Below are 24,097 nucleotides of genomic sequence, written 5' to 3' on the forward strand. Positions count from 1 at the left end.
CTGTGAACTTGACCAGTTGAGTTTCTGTTGGCTTGGGTTGCTTTTTTTCAGACTAAAATGACTTAAATGTAAAGGCATTCTGAGTGACAATTAACTTGGGCTTGCCAAGATACTGGAGACGTAGAGGTGATGGAAATGTACTATTCATATCCTTTGTTAATTCCAAAGTCTCAAAATGCAGATTTGTCACACGCTGTCATGAGAGGTCAGTCATGGAATTTCTTAGGCAGATATTTTCAAAATTATCAAAGCTGGATTTAAAAAATAAAATCCAGAATAATAGCCTACAGCATGTAGGGTTTTTTTTAATGAAAACTTTGTCTATATTCCTCTACTAAGGTTTTTCTTGTAGGAATGTAGTATTACACTTTCTATAAGTTGAAAGAACTTAGAAAAATCCTGGCCTGCTGCAATGTGCCTTTACTGAACTGGAAAGAAAAGGCTGGACTATTAAGCAAGATGAAGTTTTTTTCATAGCACAAAATATTTGTCATGTGAATCTGTTTTAGCATTAGAAAACAGGTGATCCGGCAGTAAGTTGGAAGACACCTACAGAGAAGCTGGTAATAGAGATTTTAAAACATGAATGGAAAGAATATATATATATGAGATGGTTTGTGTGCTGTAGCTGTACTAGTGAAATTACAATTCCTGTCAAATCCTCACAGTTGGAAGTAGTTTTTGAAAGAAGAAAGAATTTGCTGCAGGATGTTTTTTGTCTTCTAAAAGATTATTAAAAAAAGGCAAAGCTGTTTTGAGAGTACAGGAGCATTCACTTGAGAAAGTGTTTGCTTAGAAAGCAACTGCTATGGCTCAGCATGTAGCTAAGATTGCCTGCTGGAGCTAAATGTAAAATGATCAATTAATGGACTTGCATATCCTGAATCGTTACCTCCTGCAGCCCTCGTAAAGCACTCACTGTGATGGCAACATTTCTGCGGGGTTTAGAGTCCTTGAGCACTGCTCAAATGCAAGAGAACCATGTGGGTGAAAGGCATATGGAAGCAGACAGACAGATAGCTCTGAAGTTTGACAGTGTGGCCAGGACTTCCTTCAGGGGTGGAAGAAGACTGCAGATGGACTATTTATAAAGCTGTAGGTGAGGTTCTGTCAGCTGCTTTCACCAATAAAACCTGGCTTTGGAAGTGCAGAACTTGGCTGCAAAACCTTGCTTTGGGCTGACTTTTAGTCTGAGTCCAACCTGATCTTAGAGCCTGTAAGTCCTTATTGTAGAGCCCATAAATACTTATTTTAGAGCCTGTAATACTTAGAACCCATAAGTACTTACTTTCTGCTGGTTTCTGTCAGTCCTGCATAAATCGCATTGCTGCTTCTTGATTTTGTTCCTTTCCTGACCAGTTTGGGTTTTTTTCCATCAGCTTGTATAAACTTGAACTAGAGACTCTAGTATGAGTTTTGTACTTTTTAAATAGTTTAAGGCAAAAATCCATTACTCAGTATCTAGAATTTCTGATCTTGTAATTAATGTCTTGTTCATGCATCACAATGTTGCATTATGCAATACCTACATACTCTGCTAGTGTAACTTGTTTATTCAGATTTTACTATAATACCTGTTAAATTATTGTAGCAAACTCTTTGAGCTAACTTATCCCTCTCTCTTTTAATAAACTGGTGCCATGATATTTAAGGCACAAGTCTAATATTCTTACAAGGCAGCAAAAGGCAGAATTTGTATTCCTGCACCGTGTTTATTCCAGAAAAAAACCCATAATTTCTGGTAATAAGAAAATGAAAATAATTAGATGTGACTTTAAGGACATTAGGGCGGTGTTCATGGGGGACACTGTCTGGCTACAGTCCAACTCTTTTTCAGCAGGCTGTCTTTGAGAAGTCCTTTTTGTCTTTTTTACTTCCTCAACAGTGGCTAAAAGAAAGCCTTGGGGAGAGCAGAAGGCTAGAGCAAGCCTGTGAGGATTATTTGCTAGAATATTCTCCCACCTGCTAACCATTTTCATTCTGGGACTTCTAAAGCTGAATTTAGTTTCTATTAATTGAATAGAGTGTCTTATTGTCAGAGAAGTGTTTGTGAAGGATCCACTGTCATTGCGCCTTCTGTTGCAGATTTCTTTGAGCCTCTTGCTGCAGTGCAACCTGGGAGTCATTGATCAAGCAGCACTTCCCACCATCTCTGCTTTCAGGGCTTCTCAGAGGAAAAAGACACAGAACAGATTTCCTCTGATATTTAAAGCCTCTCTTGTAAGTCCTCTCATACCAGTGCATACACAAATGGATGAAAAGAAAGAGATAACAATAAACATGCTCAAAACCATCTTTCCAGTGAATGAACAGTGAAGTGACAGATTATGCCGTGTGTGCAGCACAGTAGAGTATCCTGGTCATGTTCTGTCATTCTTTATTGTAGTAGATAATTGTCTGCCTTTGCAAGAGGAGCAAGGTTGAAGTACTAGGTGTACCTTATGTTTACATTTTCAAGAAGAATGAACCCTGCCTTGAGTTACTGAACTTATTTCTGTTCCTGGAGGAGAAAGAATGTCAAGAATGCTTTGCTTTAGGAAGGTGAACAGGTACATTAATTTCTTTGGTACTGAAGTCTACCATTTTTTCTCAGTAATGAGAAAATGAGAGTGTCATTAATATGTTCACTACTGCAGTGGTTGGTTTGGTTTTTTTTTTCTCTTTGCCCTGTGAGGATGCCTGTAAACTTTTAAATGGTAGTAGTAAACTGGTGATCTGGTTTTACAACACATGCATGTCCATGTCTAAGCACACGGGCTGTCTGTTAAAGTTAATGGCGCTACTCATTTTCTGAAGTTACATGCATGCTCTTTGCTGGATGATTGGATGCTAGCCTAAATCTGCTCAGTGGAACTAGGGAAGTGTTGGAGGGTAAGAGGGACAGCCACAATCCGGCACCTGTGCAGCACCAGATGTGGGCTTTATGTATCATTAGGGTTAAACAACGAAATGGATATCTTCCTTGGAAAAAGTTTAAATTAGAAAGACAGAGAACTTTGAAAATACTTAGCACCTTTTGAAAGCAGTTGTGGATAACCTCACTTACAAGTTAGCAGTAATATACAATTTTCCTGTCTTCTCTGAGCATAGGATTTTCTTAGCCTGAAAAACAAGCTGTGAGAAATGAAGGAAGGAAGCATGAAATGTATAGGTACATTGTTTTAAAGACAGCATTGTATTTTTAAGCTTAATAAAAACTCAGAATTTCATGTTGCTGATCATCTGGAAACAGTATAAAAGCAACTAACATACATTCCAGTTCACTGGGGTTTCTTTAAAAACTATTTTGTGTGAGTTAAGACAACCGTGCATTTGCTAGTCAAGAAATAAATGAACCCTCTTTCACTTGCATTCATTATCCTGCAGATCACTGCCAGCTGATAGGGAAGATAAATTAACTTTCTAACTGACCAAAAAAACCCTCAGAATCAATTAAAGTTTTACACTAGGCTTTGCTGATTTTCTCATTTCATTATCAGTGGCATGCTGAGGTTTTTGTGCATGTTAATTTAAACATTTTACTTAAAGTAGTTTGAGTTCAAATAGATCAAAGAACAACATTCACAGTAGGGAATTCTGGCCAGTCTTTGTTTAGGCCCATCTATAAAGGAAATAGTACACACCCCTGTGTCCTGAAACCTCTTATTTGAGAGGAATTAAAGGTTACTACATCTTTTTTGTTTAAGACAAATAAAAAACCTACCCCAAAGGCTACACAGCTGCCTTCTTGCTTACTGATTTGGGGGAACAAATGGAAATGGAAGGGGTATTAAAATATTTCTTGAAACTCTTACTGTTTTTTACAGAAATATTTTTTGAGCTATTTTTTTCCTCTTTAGAACACAGTTGGTTTAAATATTTCAGACAAGTGTTTTAGTCTGGACAGGTCTGATATTTGTGTCAATTGCTTCTTTCTTGGATCACCACCAACTGGATCACACAGCCCTGCTTTTTTCTTGCAGATTAATTGCTATTAAATATGAATTTAAAAGACTTCTATTTTTCTTCTACCTGGATATGCTCTTCATCAGAACCTGACTTGCTAACTTAGACCTACTATTTTTCTTGCCTTCTAAAGAAAAAGTATTCGGCAGTCCTAGAAACTGATTTAACTATTTGGTCCTAGGAACTAATTAACAAAGCACAGACATTGGTGGCGGTGGCATTTCTCCACGGTGATCCACCTCTGTCTGTGGCCTTACCACTCTTTGGAGGAGAAGGTAGTTGTCTCTTCAGCCTTCCCATTCATGGCTTCTTTAGCAAGCTTACCAGCTGATTAGCCAATTATTGCCAAGTCTGATGAGCATTTTTGTGATGTTAGCACTTGTACATGGGGATTTAACTGTAGTGAGTTCAGCAATCTTGTTTCAAAAAGGTTTTCTAGCTCTCCTGCTACCTCATGCAGAGGTTTGGGAACCTATGACGTGGGCTCAATTTAAACTCTGCATTTATATATCCCCCCAAGGCTGAAAGAAAACAACAAGGATACCTCTCAGAGGAATCAAACTCTGAACCAGCATACTCTGTGTGATTGCATTGCTGTTTCTAGAACAGCCAGACACTGCAAACTGCCTTTTCCACTGAGCACAACTTTGGCTGAAAGACAGGTTAGGGAACTGAACAGGCAATTTGCAATCAATGGAAAAAGGTAGGATACTAAGCTTCAGTGAGCACTCAGATGATTATGGATCAATTGTGCAGGGAATCTGAGGAAACAAAACAGCTTTCAGTACATTGGCTGTTTACACAGAGTTTAACGCAGTGGACAAGCTGTTGTTGACTTTTGCAGATTGCATTAGGTCTTGTATCCATCCAAGTCTTCTTTGCCTTACTGCAGAGATCAACACAAAGGTGTTTGTGTCTTCTGTAGCACTAATCTTAAGACTGGCAGTGTGTGTAATGAAGGAAGTGGGTCTGCTGCTGCCCTCATACAGGATGGAGCAAGCCATAATTGGTAACACAAGTCTGTGGCAGCTGGATGTAGCTAGAGTGGCACTGTGAATATTTATCCTTTGAGCTACCCAATAGATTTCGGTTCTCTGAGAGATGGGGAGGGAAGATAAGTGCCACTACTGTTGTAATTGGTTTTGGTTTTTTCATCAACCTTGGATTTAAGACAGCAGTGACCTGAGCCTTGATTGGATATATCTGATCTGTGGCAGTAAGGCTTAATTTACACCTTTACAATTTAATGAGCGTGTGATTATAAACTCACCTAAATCAGGAGTTTAATTATTCACAAAACGTATGAGAAACCACAACCCCTTCCTGGAACTTTATGGAGGATTAATTTCCTAAATTGCATAATTTTGCTAATCCTTTTCAGTGAAGATCCTCTACTACCAATAGCAATATTGTGTTTCTAGTGAGAACATGCATCTTGTTACAGACTGGAAAGGTTTTTGATTGGTTGTTTTTTTAAGCAGCTGTTGTGTTATTGTTGGTTGCTTTTCTCAGGAATCTAGCGCTCTGACAACTTTGTTCAGATATATAATACTTGTGGTGATATTTTTTTGTGTGTGTCAAGTAGCAGGATTTTTTTTGTCAAAATGCTGACATGCCACGTACATCCATACTTGTTTGCAGGCCTTATGGCCTATCATGTATCCACAGCTCTGTGCTATTGGGAACGACAGTGCACATAATTGGCAATTAAAACCTTCTGAAAAAGGAGAGACAAAACACCCCCCAAATACTCTTTGTATGAAAAGCCTTTCTCATATGAAACAACAAAGCATTTTTCATTGTCTTTTTAGTATGCATAGACTTAGTCTAGAATTTGGGCTTTTTCTGCTTGGCTGGACTATAAAGTTCTATGTTTGTATCATCAGTAGAAGCATATACCTTCATGTTGGTGATCACAGTTATGATGGTCAAGGAAGTTTGTTTCTGAAGAGTAATTTAGCCTTGCTGTGGATATAGTACCTTATGATACACATACAACTGATATGTTCACCTGCTGTTCTTCCTGGCAGAGTGTCTCCACAGCCCAGCCAATTTTTCCTTCTATTAAAAAGTTCCTGCCTGCATTCCTGACCTATACATCATATTGCAAAACAACATGGGTGAGCCTAGAGAATAGTGAAATACAATAATTGTGTGAAACCCTTATTCAGTACCCCAACTGAATTGATTTCAATTGCCAAAAATCCCCCCCCGCCCCGTCAAATTCTGATTGTCCTCGTATCATCACTGAAACACGGTTGTCACTATTCAAGGCTGTTAAATTTCCAGATTTTTTCAGGCTTGTTTGTAGCATTTTTTGTAACATCTGAGAGTGAGCAGCTGAAGAACCACTTCTGCCTAGGTTACAATAACTAGTGATTTGGACAAACTACATTTGTTCATATATATAGACACACACATACACACATATATGTAAGTAGCTGATGCTTTTCAGTGAACATTTAATAGTCTTATGTGCCTGGATCATATTGTGATTTTTTTTGTAATTCATGGAGGTTCATGAATAGGACGGCTCTTCATATGAGCAAATATCCCATGGGATTCACTTTGTATTAAGATACAGCACTTGCTTCTTTACTGCCTTGCACCATAATCTCTTGTTTTATGCTTGCAGAGGATGGGTATCAAATGATATCAGTGCAAAATGCTATAGGCAATGCCAGAAGAATGGACTCAAGGCAAGCATGGCCCTCATTGTTTCTTACAATAGGATCATGCTTATAAATAAATGTAATAAATCTTTGCCTTCTGCTAAACAAAACAGAGGGATTAATTTATTTCTTGGGATGTAGACATGATGGATCACATCTTGAGGCCTCCAATGCTGCAACAAGCTAGTGATTTATATTTTGTCATCTATAATTAAGAGTTCCAGGTGGAGGTGTTTGTTACTCTTATATAGCACCATGGCAGTAAAGCAACACCTGTACACGGTGGTTGCACAAGTATATGACTGAGATTCTCAGTTGGCGCAAATGAGCTGAAAATCTAGCTCATAACTCTGACTTTTTTTGGTTGCCTTCAGATTGAGCTTGTTTTCTTTCACTGTAGCATGCCGAGATCAAATTAGCGTCTGTATCTTGTGTGGTGCTAAAACTTATTGACACAAACCCACATTTTTGCTTTGATTTTGGTTTGTGTGGGGTTTTGTTTGTTGGGTTTTTTTTTGTTTGTTTTGTTTTTTCATATTGAATGTGTTGGGAAAACTTTCTTTTATAGTAAATTGGGAAAATGCTTTAGGAATTCATGTTTCTGTAAGATCAAGTTTTCTTAACTGTTATCTGTAGCCTGAATCTTCAGATACGTGCATTATTTTCTTACCTGATTTTGACAGCCTTTCCACAAGTACCTAGGTGAAATAGGTAAAGCTTTTCTTCGTCTGGCATCCTTTTTAAAATACATTAAAACTTGAAGTATTTTTTTTTTCCATCAAGTATCAGTCTTCTTAAATTCTGTGTGACTAATCATAATAATAATTCAATTGTTAGTAGCTAGAAAATGACATCTCTGTCAATCCTTCTGTTAAAAGCCTTCAGGTAGCTCACTAAACAGTTTGAAGTTTTCATGTTGTTCTTGATTTTCTTTGTTTGTTCTTTGTCTGTTATTCTTTTGTTTCTTAAGGTCACACAAAAACCAGTTTGACTTAAAATAGGAAACGAATGGGATCAGGAAGGAAAAAGGTACAAGGAAAATGCTATGTAATTAACGTGTTTTGAACGAGTGATAATATTTGATGGGAGTGAATTTTATTTCTAGATTAGTAGGATAGCATACTGTTACTTTGATTTAATCATGTATTCACATCTTGCTACTATTTTTTATTCAGAGTAAATATTTAAAAGCCCACTGTTTCAAAATGTTTCCATTTGCCCTTGCGTCCAGCATGAAATTAAATGCTTTTCATGCCTAATAAAGTGGATCAATATCTTCCTTTGATTATATAAGTATGTGTCAGTGGAGCCAGGTGTAAATACGAATTTATGACTAGGGAAAAATCTAATGTGATTTCTAGAAACCCCAGATCTCACTTTATAGGAAGAATCAATTATTAGTCTCTCATTTATTGAGTGGTAAATGGATTTGTTTGGACTATATGTGACATTCACCCATGATTATTCAGATCGGTTCCCACTCTTAGAAACGGCTAGCTTGTGTTCTGCTCTTGGAGAGCAGCCAGAACTGAGGGCTTAAGAACAGAATTAAATACCACCTTTAATTTATGGGGGACTTAATACATTCTGACTAGCTTTTTACATTTTGCAAGATGTCATTGTCATAACGAATACCTGAGACTTCACCCTGAGACTTTGTAAAGGTTTTCTGTGGCTGTTAGTAACTAATATTACTGCACAGCACAGGAGAGATGAGTTCTGACATCTTGTTGGAGGGGTGAAAGTCAATAATTTTTTTCTCTTTTAAAAGGGAGGAAATAGGGTGGGAATGTAGAGCTCATGCAGGCCATGAGATAGAAAAGCTGTGTAATAATTCTGTTTTAAGTAAAGCAAGGTGTAAACAAAATGGCAAAAAAACACTTGCAAGCACTGAGCCTGCTCTTCCTCTGTATACAGTGCAAAGTCTGTAGCCTTTTTTTCTTTCTTTTTTGTTTTTTGTTGTCACCCTCCATCATGTGCCTACTGGGTTAGGAATTTAAATGATAACAACATGTAAGTACAGAATCACAGAATGGTAGAGGTTAGAAGGCACCTCTGGAGGGCGTCTGGCCCACCTCCCTGCTTGGGCAGGGCCACCTGGAGCCAGTTGCCCAGGACCGTGTCCAGACAGCTTTTGAATATCTTCAAGGATGGAGACTTCACAACCTCTCCAGGCAGCATGTGCCAGTGTTTAGTCGCCTTCACAGCAAAGCAGTGTTTCCTCATCTTCAGGTGGAGCCACCTGTTTTTCAGTTTATGCCCACTGCTTCTTGTCCTGTCACCGGGCACCACTGAGAAGGGCCTGGCTCCATCTTCTTTGCACCCTCTCTTCAGATATTTGTCCACATTGATGAAATCCTCTGCAAGGCTTCTCTTCTCCGGACTGAACAGTCCCAGCTTTCTCAGCCTTTTCTCATTGGAGAAGTGCTTCCGTCCCTTCATTATGCCTGTGGCCCTCTGCTGGACTCTCTCCAGTATATCCACGTCTCTCATGTATTGGGGAGCCCACAACCGGACCGAGCACTCCAGCTGTGGCCACAACAGTACTGAGTAGAGGGGAAGGATCACCTCTCTTGACCTGCTGGCAGGACTCTACAAAGGCCTTTTAATATTCTGCTCCTGTACTGCAGAAGGCCCCCAGTTCTGACTTGGAGGACTTCTAGGTTCTGATTTCATATCAAAGCCATACAAACTCAGTTTTACCTTGGCGTGCTCAAGCAGGAAAACTCAAGGAGAAATTCAAGCATGCAAGTCCCTGTGATGATGCTTCCTGGCCCCCAGCCCAGCTTTCCACCTTCCTGGGGAACACAGAGAGCACCTTAGAGAGAGCTACTTTGCGTCATGGAGTTACTCTCCAACAAGACATATCAAGGAAAGGATTTACCTGGAAAATAAATTCCTATGGAGTAAGGGCACAGCTTGTTTTTGTTTGCATTAACCACTCCAAAATGCTAACAGTTTTTCTGTTATGAGTTCTGCCCAAAGCTGATATTTTGAATGGTCTTTGGCAGGGCTCGTGGAAGGTGCAGGAGCAAGAAAACCCCAAATGTCTACAAGTGAGCTGGGCAAAGTCAGGGAGCAGCGAACATCAGGTTTGTTATAATAGAAATTGAATTCAGAGTTGCTTTTAAAGATTCAGTAGAGCACTTTTCTACAGAGAGGTACTTATTCAAGCTCAATTTGAAATAAGTTGCAGGAAGCTTTTTCTAAAAAACCTTTTGATAGCTGACAGTCATTATATTAGCATTGGTATATAATAACTGTGTGCCTAAAATATGTATATGAGAGTGTTAGATTCAATATATGAAACAGGCCTTTCAATAGGATTTGGGGCAGAAACAAGTGTCAGCATTTTGCAGTGATTAAAAGTGCATGTATATATTTGCCATCTCTTGGGGGCTGTTACAACTCTCACAACAGCACTGACCATCACCACTGGGAGTGAAAAATTTGACTTTATAAGAAGTCTAATTTTTGCTTGATACTCTTGCATAATTTTGTGCACTAATTACTCTCAGTGGCCATGGCAAGTGCAACTGCTCCATGCCTGTGCCCTGTCTGTGTCTCTCTGCTCATGATGCCCTTCTGAGACTTCTGCAAGTTGTTTGGGCTTCCCTTTTTTATCAGCTGTTATTAGACTGAAAAGCTAGAAAAGGCCTGTTACGGCTAGGTGCAGAATGAAAACTGGATAGTGCCTGTTTCTTGAAGAGGCAACTGTATAAAGGGGTGTGATCTTATTTATTTATTAGCCTTCCTATGAGCAAAATTACACTTAGGGATTGCTGTGTTGGATCAGGAAGGGCCCTGTTGATTCCAGGGCCTGTTTCTACCAGGGGACAGATATCAGTAATTTTTTGAGAAAGAATCTGCATTAAGGAAATTTTGTAAATCTTTACACTATTAGAGACTGGCCAAACTCTACTGAAGATGGTGCAGGTCTGCTCAGTGGCTGCCATTGAACACTGTTGCTCTGCAGGGCAGGGCCTCTGCTCCAGCTGCTCCCCTGGCACAGTGTGGGCTTTCAGCAAAGCCCTGGAGGTTGAGCTGGGGCTGGGGCAGGGGAGGGGGATGTGGTGGCCTGCCTGTAGGAGGAGTGTGCTGGCTGAAGGGCTGCAGGAGGAGGGAAGCAATCTGTGCTGCACCAGGCACGATGGAAAATAGATTGACCTGTCTGTCTAGGGACCCAGCTAGAGCTGGTGTTGTAGAGAGGAAGCTAGCTTTTACAACTGCAGGACCCTCTTTGAAGATCAAGGATTGCTGGGGAGAGGAGAATCTACCAGACCAAAGGGAGCAAAAGCACCTTTGCAAACAGGCTGGCCAACTGGTGAGGAGAGCCTAAGAAAGGAGCAACGTGGGAAGTAAGGATACTGTAGGTGAGGATGAAGAATGACAGGCACAAGAGAAGCTTAAGGAATGATAAACCAGGGCAAAAGACACCTTTGCAAAACATGTATATAAATGCATGCAGCTTAGGAAACAATTAGGAGGAACAAGAACTCTGCTTGCGGTCACATAACCTACAAGTCAAGCTCCATTAACCACAGATCAAGGGGGGTGATTATCCCCTTTTCCTTGTAACTTGTTAGGCTGTATCTGGACTACTGCATCCAGCTTTGGACAACCCCCCCTCCCCAGTGCAAGGCAGACATTGATAAACTGGAGTGAGTTCAGCAGAGGCCCTGGGATGGTCAGGGTGAGAGCCCTTGCCCTGTGGGGAGAGGCTGAGGGACAAGGGCTCCTTCAGCCTGGGGTAGGGACAGCTTCGAGGGCACCTAGCAGGAGCCCTGCAAGCCTGAGGGAGGTTATAGAGGAGAACGACCAGCCATGCGTGGGCAGGAGGCAAAAGGCCACTTGTAAAAGTTGAAATAAGGGGTTTGGACTGCAAGTGAGGAACCAATTTTTCCCCATGAGGACAGCCCAGCAATGGGGCAGGCTGCCCTTGCTTTGGTACATTTTACTCAGCAAAAATTGGAGTAGCGCCAAGGTGTCATGTTTCTACCTTGGCAATGTAAGGAGAGCCAGGAATGACTGAAATGTACCTAGCTGATCCTGTCTTCATGTGTGCATCAAATGTGCAGTGTCATCTCATGGGCTTTGAGGGATAATGTCACAAATGCTTTATGCTTGCTGTTACTTTATTATTCATATATGGAATTGCCAGGGAGCAGAGTGCTGGTTTTTCTGAGGCCATGTCATTTCCATTCACAAACCTGGTGGATGTGCTGGCCTCTGTTGATACCTTAGAAGTATTCCAGTTTTCTGTTTTAGAAGGGGGACTATAGGTGTCCTGATGCTAGCAGAAGTCCATGGAAGCTGGTTCAGTGTAGGGCTCCCTGCAATTATAATTTGGCTGCTAGATCTGGTCTTCCTTGTTTGTTAACTGTAACTGTAAAATATAGGAATTCATTTGGCTCAAATAACAGCTGAATTTGCATACGCATAAATTTTACCTTTCAAAATAAAATATTTTTATTTTTCAGCAAGCGACAGCTATATTCCTGTTCAGGAAACAGTGGCTTAATCACACACTTCACACACTTAGCATGTTGTAAATGATCTAAATAATTCCATTTTAACATTAGAGATGTGACAGTTCTAACTAAAGAAAGTGTTTCAGTACAGACAGACTCTGGCTGGCTGACTTCAGGTCTCTGCCTAAAGCTCTGATTTAAGAGTTTACGATGTTTCAGCCCCATTTGTAGAAGGTCCACAGGGCGTTCAAAATAAGAGATTATAGGATGGGCATCACAGACTGCTCCAACCATATCCAGTCCTCCTTCCCTCCTACAGTACTTTTTGCTCTTCTCAAGTATAAATTCAAATTAATTTCCTCCTTTCAGAGGAATAGAGACTTCAGAAACAGCTTCTACCTAGTTTATAGATAGCAAATAAAATTTGCTGCTGGTCTACACATACTGATGAATCCGCCTGGATGTTTTGGGTTACACCAGCCAGTGAGCCAGGGGGTGCAATTAAGGTTCATCTTTTTCCTTGCAGGAAAGTTAGTGTAACAGAACACTGACTCAGTTCATCTCCAAAAGATGGTACATTGTTTCACTGGTGAATAATTTTCTATATATTCTAATGTGTTTCTCTACAGTACAACATCAGTTGCTGCAGACCTATGCCTTGAAGTCCACACTAGTTTGAATCGGCCTTGGTTTGTTTTCCTTCTGTTACTTTTCCTTGACCACTTCTTGCAGAGATCTAGTTGCTAATTGCCTGCTTGACCGTGGAGTTAGATATTTGGTACTGTGGAAGAATGTGAAGCAGACTTGCAGGATATTTCATCCCCCTTCTTATATAGCTTGCACTAGACTGTATGTTTTTCCTGATTTGTCAGAAGAATTTGTTCTGTATTTTTCCAATCCTTGTGGCTGTCTTTAAGTCATGTCTTACCTGTGGTGACTGTTGCTGTACTCTGTCTAGAGCTACATGTAAGTGAGTATTGTTTTTAAAGGGATTCACACAGTGGTTCACACATCATTTCTTTTACAAATCTACTTGGGGTTTAGAGTGGGTTTATATTTTTATTTTTGGTGTGAAAGCTGCCTATCCATGCATAGGCAGTTTACATATATACTGTACTTAGTTTAGGGAAAAGGGCCCTACGGACCAGATTATGATACTCAGCTTTTTACTGTGCGGGAACATAGGAAATGTCACATGCAGTAAGGTCATTGATTTACCTGTAAGATCGTCTCTTCATTAAGTCATAACACATGGCTAAGGAATTAAAAACTAGAGTGTAGAGGAGGCTGAAGAGCTGAAGCTCCAGTGAACAGGTGGGCTGAAGAGGTGTTTTGGGCCTCTGCTCCACCCTGTGCAGAGCCCTCTGGAGATGAAAAAGTTTTGTCAGATCTTCAATAATTCTGGCTTCAACGGTTCAGGCTTGTATCTAGTAAATGTGATATAAAGGCTTTGGAGGACAAAAAGAGCTGATGATATAAGAGGAATCTTAGAAGACTCAAGGAAAAGTAAACCCAACCTTTGTGTCATCAAAGTACTTTAAAAACTTTATTCCCAAAAGGAATCTGAAACTTTGTGAGCATAGTTTGGCTTCATGTGTTTAAACATATCTACTATCCTTATCTGAATGTGCAATCACCGGGGTGTTACTTGTAATAGATTTTTGTTGTTTGTTTGTTTTGCTAGCTAAAGCTTGATGCAAATGTAGTTTAAATATTTGAATCAATATCTAAAATCAGTATTTTTCAGGAATTTGCCATCTCATTTGGGTTGATCAGCCATCTTGATGTTTTAATTAGTGTGCTGAAGATACTTCCAGTCTGAACATAAACATGGATATGTACCTTGCTGAATTGGGTGGGCATATGAATGAATGCCTTCACTTTGTTAGGACTACTGACAGGTTAACCATGTTCTTGAAAATCTTCTGCAATGGTGGCAAAATGTGGACCAACTTTTGGTCCTTGATCAATATTTTTTTACCTCCACGGTTGGACAGAGCAAAGATGATCAGTTTCTAAGATGATAGCAGTTTGCCTGATAAAGAAAGTGAGGAAAACTAAATCTGTCATACTGGGGCATATAAAGACCTCTAGATGACCAGCTGTGGATGGTAAAATGCAATATTTCTTATGTGGGAATAGCCTGATGGCTATTTGGCATAGATTACGTAACACTTTGTTTTCCTGTTTTGTATGCGGAGCTCTGAAAGCATGAGCATTGCGCAGACCTCATCTGCTCCAAAGCTCTGCCCCGAGAAGGTAAATCTAGTGCTGTATTTTAAATAATCTGGAATGTTTATGTATGAGTAAGAACAACTGAGTTAGTTGTATTGATTTGTGACTGAGTCATTTAGCTATTGATGTAATACGTTATTGGCAAGTAGCAGACGTTGCATTGCACAATTATATGCCTGTTAGTCAGCTCTGTCACTACTGACAGATTCGGTTTTTTCCTTTCTAATGGAAACTAAATCCCTAGCTGGCAAAGGCTTAAAAATTATTTCTGTTCTACCTCTAAGTGTCTGTGAACTCTGATGTTACATTTGCCCTTGGCCTGGTTCTTGCCATGCAGTGCATGCCAGGAAGCAGTGCAATTGGTGTCACAAGTTTCACTTGGCCAGCAAAGTTTCTAAACTTCAACCTCAAAAAACTATTTAGAATAGTTTAGAAACTTTATAATTTCCTTCTGAGCAAAAGGTTGTACCTCTGACCAGCTGTGTACTGCACAGTTGATCTGTCCGCCTAGCCCTCATCCAGAGAATCGTGATGCTTTTGGTTGTGCGAGGAGGCTGAGTACCTGCATTAGAGCCGCCTGCAGGTTATCTGTCTCTGGTAGATGCTTCAGGGACACTCCTTCTGGGGCTGGGCTGGAGTGTGCAGCAGCTTTTTTTCTGACCTGTGCAGTTGGATAATAAAATTCATGCAAAAGACAGAGTGGATGTACTATCTTGAGCCAGCATTGTGCTATATTTGCCCAGCTGCTCCCATAGGATTTCTCTTGTACTTTAAGCAGAAAGCTAAAGGGGCAGCCCCGCGCTGAAGCAGCGTGGAGGAAGAACCTTCAGAAAACAGTGACCCCAGCCACAAGCCAGGGGTTAAACTTTCCTGTAGTGCTTTTCCATGTCACTTCAGAGGGACCAGAAACTTAAGATAAATGAACATTTTTTTTAAACTGGCACTTTTTTTAATGTTTTGCAGTAATTTAGCTTCTATGAAACCAGTTCCACATTCTGTACTATCATGTCAAAGGCTGACTTAGAGAAGCTGTGAGATACCACACTTCTGGCTCCTGTACCAGTGCTTTTCTGAAAGCTCTCTGAATGCTGAAAAATGTTTCCTTGGAGGGACTCGCCCTCAATCAGAGTGTTTGGCTTTCCCAAAGGCTCTTAAGCTGCTAATACCGCATTGAGAGACCAGGTGACAAATCACAGTACATTGATGCAGGCATGTTTCTCTTCTTTTGAATATGGGAAGGCTGCTGCATAACAGAAGTGCTAAAGTCTTTTAAATAATGTATTAGGGGTGTGATACAAACCCTGTCCTTATTGAATTCTCAATGATTCTGTACTGAGTTACAATTTTAACGATTGTCCTAGCATGTTTCAAATTACCACAAAATGTGTATATAATAAGGAATTTTAAAAGATTATTAGCCCAGTTACCTCTTTTTAAGGAAACAAGATGACTTTTAGGAAACGATAGTGTTTTGGGCTAAAGGCATTTTTGTTCAATGAAGGCTTTGTAAAACACAGGTGTGTGTTTTGAAGGACAAGGTTGGCTTTTTCTTCCCTTTTTCAGAAACTTAAGACAGTTTTTTGATTCAAATAGCCATACTTCTAGAAATGAAGCAAATAGGATTTTTATTATGTTAAACATAATTTAAAAAGTGCAAGGTTGTCACATTTTGAGAATAATGTAAGTATGGAATGGTTGAAAGCTTTAATTTAGTTCAAGGTATATGTTCTCATTAAAGTACAGTTGAATTAGTAACTGGTGGCAATAGGAATCTAAAGCACGTTTTGATTGTTTCATGTAAATATTTAATTCTGAATTTGTTCTCTAGCTGTGGTGAAGATGTGAGGATCTGAGCAGCAATTACTGCAGTTTGACATAAAATTAATCATTAATGTAGAGACAGGCAAAGTGCAAATTGCACTTTCAGCACTTTCTCTCTGGACTGACAGGTACCCTTCAATTTCTACTACTATCAGTTAGTTAAATATGTTCCCCTTCACAATGCTGGGTTTCCCACTGGCTATAAACAACAGGCACAAGATACAGAGACACTGCTCACTGGTGAGGATTGCAGAGCTCACAAAGAATTCAGCTTGGCTTTTAGAGCAGGACTGTGAAGTTAATCTTTTTTTGCCTCTGGCAGAGGTAAAAAGAACGAGTGTGGGTTTCTGCTTCTGAAAATAAAACATATATAGCTATTCTTTGTAATAATAACTACCCAGGGCAGTTGGTTTTGCTTTATTGATTTATGGAACGAGAAAGAATGGAATTCTCCAGTGAGAGCATTTAAAAAATTTCATTTATGTTGGTGGATGAGCACACACAGGTAACTTGCCTCTGGGGGAACCCTTACTGCCTGTGAATATGCTGGGAAGTAATGGAGCTCATTTTCAGTGGATCTCAAAGGCAAAACATTTGCTGCAGAGGAACCAGTACCTGTGCTGTACATCTAGGGATCTTACCTGATCTGATCTTACCTAGTCTAGTCTGATCCTGTGGACTGAGCACCCACCCATAAGCAGTTGCACCTTTGGTTTGGCTTCACCTGAAAGGAATCAAGCTCATGTGCTCTCCAACCACTTTGGGAATCGAACCAAAGCATAGGAAGTGGGGATGACTGGGCTGTCCTATTCAGAAGTGAATATCTAGTATGAACTGAGTGGTGACGCTGGCTCAGTGTAGTGCAGCGTTGTCTAGGGGTACGTAGACTGCTGTATGAAAACTTGATCTCTAGAGAGAGGTAAAAAACAAGCAGATATTTCTGTGAATGCTTCATCTTCACAGAGTCTTTCCTGTGACACTGCATGAGTTTAAACTTCTCACCCTCCTTTTTTTCATACTTTTATTTGAGCACCTCTTAAAAACTGAATTGGTGCTTATGGAATGGTTAGAGTTCATTCAGGCTTTCTCGTGATAGGTAGGGGTGGCACTGAAGCCCCTGGGGTCAAGTGGTCTGGAAATATCTGCTCTTATGAGAATTTTTATTTTTTAAGTTTGAACAATCTCAGCACAACCTGAAACCGTTTGTTTTTTAAATCCACATTTTTGCATTGCATCATTTTTAGGTTGAGTCATTATTTTTAATTGAATCCAAGTGCTGACTTCAGAATGAAAAAAATTACATTAGACGTGACTTGGTGGGAGGAATGACTGAAAAACTGAAATCTTTGCATGAAAATGAATATTCGGTCAAATGGTCAACTGGCTGTTTTGGTTACTATTTTTTTGGAAAAGGGGCTGGGAAGGGGAATTTACCAGGGAGAAATTTCTGCTAAACCTGCTTTTTTAAAGTCCTTAGTCCCGTCTGCAAAAGGAATAAAGTTGGTGTATTACTGTGCTGCATGTTCTAGGGTCTGCCTGACAGGTGGCGGGAAGTCATTTGATGATCAGCGAGTTGCTTTTGAAGTGCAAGAATCTGGCTGATTAATAGCTAGGACCATTTTCAGTGATGGGTAGCTTCAGTGAGGTGTAACAAGGATAAATATTTCATAACTGGGTGATATCTCAGATTTGTGTTTACTGGTTTTATGACTGCTTTCCCATCCACCAAGCAATCATTTTAATTCATGTTCTTTAAGAACTGCTTGCTGAGAAATCTGTGTGCAAGTGTTTGCTTTTAATCTGCTCTACCTGGAGCAGCCTGGAGGAAGTTGGCAGATGCTAATAGAGTGACTGTGCTCCCTTCCTTTTTGCTTGGTGCTGGGGGTGGGAAGAGAGCTGGCTTAGCTGTGGTGTTTTCTAAATGAAGCAGTTTATAGAATTCATGAGAGCTGGAAGAAGAAATGCGTGATAAAAAAACCAAAAGGATAAATAAAGGGCAATGGTAACTGCGAAACTAGAAATTAATCTGCTGCTATTATTTATTTTACCTAATCTTAGAACAATAAACTGTTGTCTGTACCATACGTCATACTTTTATAATGATGTTGCGGAAGGTTAGTGGTGGTCTCTCACACGACAAAAGGAATTGACAAATTAACTGCAAGTCTTAACTCTTTCTGAACCAGTTATCTCCATATCTAATGGATGAAAACATGTGTCCAATTAGCTAGTATTCTGATTTTTGTTTGTGTGACTTTTTTTTTTCTTCTTTTACAGGATGCTGCTTATCACATTGTGCAACGGAATTGCCTGTCTGGATGTCTGGGAGATTCAGATGCAACCATGCAGTTAATCAGGATCATTTTTCCTGTCCTCAGTTATGCCTTCAGGTGCATTTGACAGTTGACAATGTCTACTGATTATTCAGAAAAGTGTTGAGAAAAAGAAATTATAAAAGCTATTTCTTTCCAATTAGTAATTAGAATCTATTTAAGATATAACAGAACTGGGAAAATAGCTCTTTTTTTCAGTCCTGCACTTTAGAAAAGGCACAGTAGTGGATGAAATGATCATCACCATCCCACATAATGTACTTCTTGATTAAATGCTTCCTGCGTAATTCTGCTTGTTTATGAATTAGGAGCCACCAAGAGGATAACACAATACTCTGACCTTGAAGTTTAATCGTTGGCCAGACCACTCCTATGCAGTGAAACTAAATTCTTATGTGCCAAAATTTTAGATATTTCTGTAAGGTTTTAGAGATGGGCTTGCCCTGCACACCAGTGCTTTCAGAGGTTTTTCAAGAATGTTTCTATATTTTCTTGTTGCACAGGATATGTGGAGAAGAGGTGTCCTTGATTTTTCTTTGTGGGGGCAGGGCATGGATTATATGGGTCTATTTGGAGTGATGTGTAGATAGGGAGAGAGAGCAGCAATAGCACATAGCAGTGTCATGGTTTAGCCCCAGTCAGCAACCAAGCACCACGCAGCTGCTCACTCACTCCCTTCCTGGTGGGACAGGGGAGAGAATCGGAAGGATAGAAGCGAGGAAACTCATGGGTTGAGATAAAGACAGTTTAATATGTAAAGGAAAAGCTATGCGTGGAAGCAAAGCAAAACAAGGAATTCACTCGCTACTTCTCATGGGCAGGCAGGTGTTCAGCCACCTCCAGGAAAGCGGGGCTCCATCACATGTAATCGTTCCTTGGGAAGACAAACACCATCACTCCAAATGTGCCCCCCTTCCTTCTTCTTCCCCAGCTCTATATGCTGAGCATGATGTCATATGGTATGGGATATACCGTGGTCAGTTGGGGTCAGCTGTCCTGGCTGTGTCCCCTCCTAGGTTCTTGTGCACCCGGCAGAGCATGGGGAGCTGAAAAAGTCATTGACCAGTGTAAGCGCTACTTAGCAACAGCTAAAACATCTCCACATTATCACCACTGTTCCCAGCACAAATCCAAAACATGGCCCCACACTAGCTACTATGAAGAAAATCAACTCTATCCCGGCTGAAACCAGGACAAGCAGGAAAACTGTTTTTCTCTCTGCTTTATCACCTGGGCTACAATGGTTGACTAGGCAGTTCGTTGCTTCATGTTGGTGCTTGGGCAGAGATTTCCAAGAGGTGGGAGAGATAAAGATAAAAGAGTAGAGCAAATAGAATTTGAAACCATTGTATGTAGGCATGTCTAAGTAGAAACAACCTTGCCTTTTATTAAAGGTGGGGGGTATATACTGGGGAAGCCTTTGCTTTTGTCAGCCAGGTAGCGATGTTTAAGTCCCTGAAACAAGCTACTTCCTGGGACAGGAGCTGCGACACTGTATGTATCTTAGAAGCAGTAATTTCATTTAGCATTATCTTACAAGAACCAAATATGTAGTAACAGAGAGTACATTTTGTCAGTTTTCTTACTGTATAAGTTATAGCCTTTTCCAAGGCTTAAAAACCAAAAATGAATGCTTCTAATGAAGTTGGAAAATTAGTTGTTTTCATTGCTCTTCAGGATACTGATATATTTACCCCCCTCCGCATCCTCAGTGTGTCATTTGGAAACAAAAAAAGAAAATGTTCAGGTCGTTGTTTCTCTTCCTCTGAATCTCGGCTGCTCAGCCTGCAGAAGCTGCTCTGCATCAGTGAACTTGGGGAGGTGTATGCATATAGATAAAATAGTTCCAAAATTCCAACAAACTAATTTAGCAATGATTAAAAATAGTTTACAGACTTGCTGAGTGCTCCCTTGGCAACACTCACTGACACTGCACCTAGGTTGGCTTGTACCTGCTTCATGTGGGAGATCTTGCTGCCTGTTTATCATCTGAACTTTCAGTTTTTTGTTTATGTAAAGTCTAAAAGCAGACTAACTTCATTGTTCCATGCAAATCCAACCATTCATTAACCATTTTTATAGCAATTTATTCCTTATTCAAACTGTATTTTCTTTTTGTTGCCCAGCAAGTTTTTCAGTTTTTGTTCAGTTTCTGAACTGGCCGAATAGGTGGGAGTATGAGTTTTGGTAGAATGTGTAACATCAGTAAATCCTTGCATTGAAAATGCTTTTGCAAGGTCTGGCGGATGCACTTCTAAATTTCTTCTCTCCCTCCCTAACTTTTGGGAAGTGTGGAATCAACTTCTCTCCTCCCTGCTTCATCTGGAAGATGGGGTTTTATGATTTTGTTAATTGTCAGCTGAAGGAGAGGTTTGGGCTGTCTTTTGACCAGTCATTCTTTAGGATTGTTAATTTGTCGTCTTTTATGAGATTCAGCTCCATGTTATTCTTTCCAGTTCGTAATATGAAAGGGTGGAGGGATGAGGAAGCCTTCCTAGTAATTAATGATTTTAAAGATTCCACAAGAATTTATAGATTGCTTGAAGTCAGTGGCTCAAGCTTTTTCATGTTCAGTCCATCAGTCCTGCATCTTTCTACCTGCAGAGGATAAATGTGAAGCTATTATACATTCCTTGAAATCATAGTATTCTCAGAAAAAAAAAAAAAGTGTGTGTTTTTGTTTTTTTGGTGTTTTTAAACTGAATTGAACATATTTAAGTCACAGCATTGTTCTTCCTGTTAGGAGGAATAATTCCTACATGAGCCTCTATCCTGTTTTCATTCTAAGATATGAGGTGCTAAACAATTAGATATGCAAAGACCTGTTTCTTTTATTCAGCTCAGCAGCACGTTGGTCTGCAAGCAGCTCTGCTGATTTAAATGGAGTTGGTTCTGAATAATGTTAGAAGAGTTAGAGCATATTTAGAAGGTCACGTTTGATTCTGATGAGGCTACAGCTGCGGAGAAGTGTTCAAAACATATATGAGCTGCAGAACATGACCTTATTACAAATGGACAATTATGCAAATGTGAATGCCATCTTCCATGTCTGGGGATGTCTTCCTTCAGCAGCGAAACTATACATTTCGGTGTTATACCACCTTAGACCAAGGTGGTGTGCAGAGCATTTCACCTATTGTCTGCTTGAGCAATGGACTGTTCTTGCATTTATTTCAAAATTCTATTCTATGGTATTATACATAAAGTTCCAGTAGAAGTAAGGTTGTTTTTCTTGGTTATCTTTTGTGGGTCTTTTACAAGTAGCTCATGAGCATTGCCGTGGAGCACAAAACCGGTGGCTTAGGATAGAAAAACCTCATTGCTTGTCACTGAAGAAGTGTCTCTAGAGAGGAAGATGATTGATTTATATTGAACTGGACACCAACACCATTTTTTTTAGGAGTAAAGTTGTCTTAGCCAATTGAATGTGCTAGCAGAACGTTAAATGTGCAGAGTCAAATGATCACATTTATTGACTGAAAACTATCACTGATGTTAGTCTATCTTTTGCAAAATAAAAAAATGTGGTGGGTTCTGTGACGACAGTAACTCGGGAACCCTGCATCTTTCCCAAAGGCCTTGGTGGCTTTTGTGTGTGAGTTAAACCATGTAACAGGGTCACTGGCCTAGCCATGCTTTCAGCCCAGTCCAGACAGACACCTGTGCACGTTGTTAATTTTAGGCATGAAAATCTTATTGTTATCATGTATAGAAGCATTGAAGCTCTGCAGAAAATAAGTGACAGCTATTGAATATGTACTACTCTTTCCACAACTGGAAAAATCTCCTGAATATTTTCTTCTGAGACTTCATTGTTCATTAATGTGGGGACACCAGCAAGTCTGTCCTGGGAAATTATATCATATCAAACGTAGGGCATTCTGTAGATGGTGGCACTGAAAACAGACTCTGCAGTGTGACTGCCTGAAATTTGCTGGATAACCACGGTGTGATATGGTGCTTGGGAGTTGGTAGTAAGTTCGTATTTTCTTTACATTGTGTCTGTGTCCATTCCTGGGGTTAGATGAAATCATACATAATTTTGGACTGAATCTGATCAATGCCTACAATACTGAGTTTGGCCCGCTTACTGAATTGATCAGACTAAGTGGTTCATGGTCTTCAATAAAACTATGCCAGAAGATGTCAGTACTATGCTGTTTTACCACCATCTCTTGGTTCAGGCAACAGTTGTGAAAAAAAGCTGTAAGAACTAACACTGGTGTAGTTCTGTCTACTGTATGTGACTAACGATGTAAATGAACACCAAATCACTATTTGATCTAAAATATCAAATTACCTAGTGGGATAACTTGTCAAGACCTTTTTCTGTTAGCATCCTTGCTAAGCTGAATTACAAGGTCAGAACAATCACTGCAATTACTTGGTGATTCTGAATGTGAGGATATGTGGGGATATGTGGTGCTCCTTTTTAGTCATCTTTTTTCATGTAAATCATCATTTAATTCCCATTAAAAAGGCAATATTTGAAATAGAAAAGCAGATTCTATGAAATAGGCAAAATCACATTTGAAAAATGGCATCCAAAGGAAGAAACACACAGAATATTATGCATCTGAAAAGTAGAATTCTCCCAATATAAAAATACAGATGGGTAGAAAAGCTTGCATTAGCCACAGGTATTGAATTGAACCCACGAATCTGATGAAGCTGTGCTTGGCCCTTTCTCATCAGCACTCCTATTCCAAATTTCAGCATGTGGTTGAGGTGTCATTTGAAAATGACTCCTGTACGAGGAAAGATGTCCAAACACCCTTGTACTTAGTGATATGTAACCTTTTAACAATTATGTTTATGTACACTTAACGTATTTGTTACCAAATTATGATACGTAGATGCTTAGATGTTAGTTCTTTTGCAGCTGTTTGGTTCCTATGAAAATAGGATGAGTTCTACTTATGACTGTAACAGCTGGTATTGCGTGGTATCTAGTGGCGAAGGATATGACTTCGGTTCCTCTCTTTTTTTTAAACTGATGTGGCAGGGAAGAGCTTGTGGAAAAATTGAGAGCAATAAACAAGGTTCTGTAATATACCGAAGAGTATCCCTGAGCGCAGCCATAATATAGCTATGTAAGAAATAACACTTGCCTTGCTGTTAAAGGAGAAGTATTGGGAATACAGCTAATTACTTCCTAGATCTTAAAAAAAAATAATAAAGACACTCATGACTTCTGCTCAGCGATAAAAGTTAAGGCTTCCAAGGAAAGCTAGGCAAGCTCTCTGTTTAAGAATCTATTGCATGATTACAGAATGCCTTACTTGATTAAGAGAATGAACATTAATGAATTGTACAGAAACCTCGAAGTGCAGCATTTGGTGTGTGTGTGTTTGTTTGGAAATGGGGATTGGAAGTCGTTAGGAAGAACACCTTTGTCTGTTCTCTGCCCTATTACTGGGTAATGAACAGCAATGGTGAGCACCTGATGGCCACCAGCAGCTGATTGTCCATGAAAACGATGACACTTTCACAGAAATAAGTACTGATTTCATTTTCCTTCTGCCTTAGGGAATCATATGGTCCTTATTGTTTATTATCTCTTTGGCTGCCTGAAGTTGGTAGTGGGAGTAGTGACACACAAATTTTTGAGTTTGTCAGG

The 24,097-nt window shown here is 39.8% G+C and overlaps 1 protein-coding gene across 1 annotated transcript in view; it reads left to right on the forward strand.

Moving 5' to 3' along the window:
• Nucleotides 1-24,097, forward strand: part of FBXO15 (F-box protein 15) — a 128,145-nt gene that overhangs the window by 45,988 nt on the left and 58,060 nt on the right. Inside the window, exon 9 of the mRNA XM_075084583.1 lies at nt 18,422-18,534. Within this exon, the coding sequence (XP_074940684.1) occupies nt 18,422-18,534 (113 nt within the window). The remainder of the gene's footprint in view (nt 1-18,421; nt 18,535-24,097) is intronic.

This window comes from Phalacrocorax aristotelis, chromosome 2 (genome assembly GCF_949628215.1).
Source record: "Phalacrocorax aristotelis chromosome 2, bGulAri2.1, whole genome shotgun sequence".
In the NCBI taxonomy this organism is placed as follows: Eukaryota; Metazoa; Chordata; class Aves; order Suliformes; family Phalacrocoracidae; genus Phalacrocorax; species Phalacrocorax aristotelis.